Genomic DNA, 4,612 nt, shown 5'->3' with positions numbered 1-4,612 from the left:
GTCCGTTTCAGCACCCCCCTAAGGAGAAGATCAAAACAAACAGAGTTTGCACCATGTAAGCAATAGCCTTGTCACAGTCCCCGAACACCCTCTTTCCACCAGGTTGGCTGGAGAACAAGGCAACAGTGGAGCCACATCTGCCCCTAGCTCAGAAGAAATCTTGTGTGCGTATGTACTTAATGAAAAGTGTAATTGACTACCAGCTGCAAATAATCGTGGCAATAGTATCACTATAAATGATTACATAATTTCATGAAAGCAACTACTTTACACACACACACCCCCCCCCTCAAAACGGTTGTTAGTAGTCAGTATCTTCCCCAATTCGGAGCATTTTGACATCAAAATTAAAGGAAGAGGGCCTTAAGAGATAACAAAGCCAATCACCTTCAGCGTAGGAACATGCAAAACTTCAATAAGGACACACAGAAAATAAGCAGTGTGTTTTCACAGTTCGTTAGAACACATATTGCATCATTTGCCAGAACATCTTGACAAACACGCCACCACAGCACATCCCATTGCAGGCAGGGATTAAGGCCACCGGGATTCAAATGTAGTTTCATGCGCTACAAAGCACCAAATAAAAATGAAACCAAAGGCACCTCAGTCAATAACTTCTCTTCCGCAGCTCAACCACTAAAACCCCCTCGATGTCCAGGACACAGCGCTCGCGCGCTGCCTGTCAACCAAACTAGCCTGCCTTGGCTAAATACGGCATTCAGATTTGGCACGACCGCACCCAACCTCACGATCTCTCCTTGGGCCTTGAAATCTCCTTTCCCCCCCCCCCAGTAAAGCCTTCTGCCTTTTCAACAGCACTTTGCCCTGCTTCTCAACTAAACCAACCCACTGCTCGTGACCTACAGCTTTTGTCAAATTGCTGCAGAACGGAAGGGACAGGCAAGACGACAGAATTAGCTTGTTACTCTTGTTGCCACTTAGTTTTCTCTGAATTGCCCAGATTGTTTTTCCCTTGAATTGTAAGCACGCCTCAACAGTAGCTATGATCTCTGTATGAAGAAAACTACAGTCAGAATTCAAATTAACTAAGATTTGTCAAGCAAGACAACAATGCCATCTCTGTGTAACAATACTCTTTAACACAAGCCTATTGTAAACCCTACTGCTTAAGCCACCTACTAAGGCGGTGGCGGACCATGAAAAATGAAGCACCTTGGCTTCCAAATCTGTTGAAGCCACCGTAGCAGCACCGGGACCCCAGCAGTTCAACAAGAGAGAGTTTTCTGGGCCCTTCCAGTATTCAATTTACTTACTGCAACGCTGCTCTTGCTAAGTCATGTGGCATTAGATCCGCATACCTGGAAGTTAAAGAAGAAAGGCAAGAAACTTAGGAGTGTCAGAAACCGATACAGATGTCTACTTCACCACTGTAAGCACACATCAGCGGCACAGAACTGGTGACGCACCAGAAATGCTCCACCACATTTACAATCAAGCATTTCGTACCCCAGCGCTGTGAAGACTATCGGCGTATAGGTCAGCACACAATCACTGTACCAAAAACATTGAAAAGCAGCAGTAACAGAATAAAGAAATCCCCTATCCATCCTAAGAGTTAGGTCTGGTCCTAATTCAGCTGTGAACTTGGTGGTGTAACAGTATAGTAAGAAGAGCCCACAGCAGTCTCTGCACCCGCCCTGCTAGTTTTGTGAAACTCGTTGCTTTATCTGCTATAGATTCACCAACAGCTTCCTCTAGACGTGCGGCATACATCCTCATTCTTCTCAGAAGTCACATACGTGGACAATCTTCTTCAAACCACGTTTTTTTGTTACGTAAGCTGGAATAACTGTAGCAGCCTAACTCATTGGCACTTCAGTACTTTTAGGCATAAGAATAACTACATTAAAATGAACAAGTAAGCCAACATTTTTTCACAGAAGGATTCTACTGTTAACCAAGTCGGCATGTATTTTCTTCTTATTTTATACTTACGAGGTGCCAGACTGCAAAAATGGAATACGGACGCCCTCTACCACAACGATATTCTTCACGCCACTTTTGGCTAAGGTCTTCTTACTCTTAGGCTGGACTGCTAAGAGAGAAGCGATGTTAACAAGAATACCAGCGAGCTTAAAGTAAGACCCTGTAAAAACTACCAGAAAAGTAGGGAAATTGTTCTCCTCTGGTGCATAAGTCAAAAGCAGAGTAGGCAGGACGCCGGAGCTGTAATCTCGTCTCTGTCTAGTTATGTGATCTGTGAAAAATGGTTTAACAACAATGCTTTAACGTCCCCCATCAGCAGAGAGACTCCTCTATAGCTACACTGAGGCAATGGTACAGCCGAGAACAAAGGCACATAACTCCCAGCCTCCGTTACCACTGACAAGAACGCTGCAGGAAGAAGCACCTCTAAAGCTGCTGCACGGCTTACAGTATGAACGAGGCAGAGCAAATTCGAAGCCTGAGTAAGATCTCTCGCTCGGGGAGCAGCAAGGACTGCAACAGCAACCCACCTTCCACAGTAACCGCCTACGTACGTGCTCTTACTGCTCAGTAAAGGCAAGATAATTCAAGATGAATCAAAACACGAGTTCAGGAAGTGAATTAACTCTCAGGAATTCAACTGACTTTCACTCCCATAGGAAAGCAGTAGCAAGAAGAGCGCATATAGTTGCTGTGGGCAACTTGCTACTTCTCTGTAAGGTGTCCGAGCATCTCAGGTTCAAGACAAAGCGCGCCACGGCACAGTATCGTTCAACAGGCCACTGTCAGAGCTCTTCTGGAGTGATGATTAACAGAGAGTTCAATGAGAATTTCCTAATGCAATCAGGCCTGCAAATCTCAACGAGCACATACGGCAGCACGGGGCAGCTCCTTTCACAAGCGGGAAAAGGACAAAGGCACGTAAAAGCAGATTAAGTCCGACTAAATACCGTGCTCAAGCAAGCGCCAGCACCAGTACGGAACTCCAGCACTGTTCCTGGGTTATATAAGGCTCTCTGCGCAAAGCCAAGGAGACGAGGGGGGGGAGCTGCTGCCTAGGACAGTTTCCAAAATCCAGGCAGCTCAAAGCATTAGTCACCTGAGCAACGCCCCCCACAATGAATCCCAGAACGCCGGATCACCCCGACCGCTCGCTAAGGGCCGTGGCTAAAAACCCACGTAACAGCACGCGCTCAGCGGCTCCACCGAGACCTGAGCCTCTTACTGGTCTCGCTGGACTTCAGAGCTAATTCCACAAGCTTCTCGTTGTCAGGGACAATCCCCTCCCCTCTGGGCAAGCGATCTGGTTACTGCCAGACAGCGTATAAACCCCCAAGCTTAGCCTCTCCGTTTAGATTCTAGAAATAGCGATCTATCAGGTGACGACGGGGGCGTGAGCTCTGGGCTGGGCAGAGCTGCTGGGAGCGAGGGGCACGCAGAGGTTGAGAGGACTCTGCTGCCAACAGCGGTTTGCCTGTAGTTTTACTTGTTTGCCACTTTTGAGGGGCACTCGAACCAAAGCCGTCTGCACGGCGTTTCTGAGATTTATGTCGAATGAGACTCTGGAGAAGGGAGGCGGCTTCAAAAATAGCCTTCAGTAGCACAGACCCACTGAGATTCCTGGTGTCTTCACTTTACCTGCAGCTTGTAACTGTGAAGAGCAGCTGAGCGACCGAGCAACTGAAAAACAAGAAATGAAAAAATAGGGTCTGTCAAACCTGAAACGTTAAGAACATTTCTAGTTTCTGTAAGAACTGTTAAAAAAGTAAGATAATGTCAGAATAAAACAACTGCGCCTGAACATCTGTGAGGTATTTTTTAGTTTACTCTGTTCATAAAAAACAGCACAGTTCATATTACCCGTTAACATGAGACTCCTCCCACATCTGATGTGGGAAGGGACAAATATGGCAACAATGGGATTATCTGTTCATAAGAAAACACTGTCATCTTTTTTAAGATGACAACGGAACAGAGATTCAGATGCAGGCATCCATTCCAAACCCAACGCTTAGAACTTCATGACCTACCAAGTCAAGCTTTTAATAAATGTAAAGCTACTTACAGACCCTGGCAGCCCATGCTGAGGAAGCAGGGAGGTTTCTGATGGCATGGGTCAGCATGGAGCTCATTTTGATATCTAGAGAGGTGGAGAAAGACTGGTATTAGTCCAGTCTGGTCTATTCGGAACAATTTCAAGGTGAGCGATCCGCCTGCCTCACACAGAGCCAAAAAAGCGAAGAAACAGAAGGCGCTCCAAGGGCAGCAGCACAGAGAATTAGTTCCTATCACACTTTTTGAACAGCATCTAACACACGAGGAGTCTGGCTTATGACTGTGCTCTGCAAATGTTCCTGTAAATAAATACTCATCTCCCCAGTGACCCAGCACCGTACCAACAGCAGCCAGCGCAGTTTTCGATACCCTTCCCAATAACTGTTCCACCACTTCCCCACTGGAAAATTGTCCCGGCGCCCAGCCAGCCTCGCTGCCAGCGTGACTCTCCTGATGCACTCTCCGTGGCACAATTCCATGCCACCACCCCTCGTTTTAACCGTTGATGCTAAGCTCAGTAACTTCCGTTGCGTATCCCCATGGGAAGCAGAACAAGATGGCGTCCGCCACCCCAAAAACTTCCTCTGCAGCTTTCCCAAAGCTCATC

The 4,612-nt window shown here is 46.9% G+C and overlaps 1 protein-coding gene across 1 annotated transcript in view; it reads right to left on the bottom strand.

The window, feature by feature from the left end:
- The window catches only part of HADHB (hydroxyacyl-CoA dehydrogenase/3-ketoacyl-CoA thiolase/enoyl-CoA hydratase (trifunctional protein), beta subunit), a 14,638-nt gene that overhangs the window by 9,674 nt on the left and 352 nt on the right, over window positions 1–4,612 (bottom strand). The window contains 5 exon segments of the mRNA XM_009332343.1: window positions 1–18; window positions 1,278–1,322; window positions 1,960–2,056; window positions 3,589–3,630; window positions 4,016–4,090. The exon segment at window positions 1–18 is cut by the window's left edge and continues 1 nt beyond it. Of these exon segments, the coding sequence (XP_009330618.1) occupies window positions 1–18; window positions 1,278–1,322; window positions 1,960–2,056; window positions 3,589–3,630; window positions 4,016–4,090 (277 nt within the window).

Source organism: Pygoscelis adeliae, unplaced genomic scaffold, assembly GCF_000699105.1.
Source record: "Pygoscelis adeliae isolate BGI_AS28 unplaced genomic scaffold, ASM69910v1 Scaffold89, whole genome shotgun sequence".
Lineage (NCBI taxonomy): Eukaryota > Metazoa > Chordata > Aves > Sphenisciformes > Spheniscidae > Pygoscelis > Pygoscelis adeliae.
The sequence above is the reverse complement of the archived record's forward strand: the minus strand, read 5'-3'. Positions and strand labels throughout refer to the sequence as shown.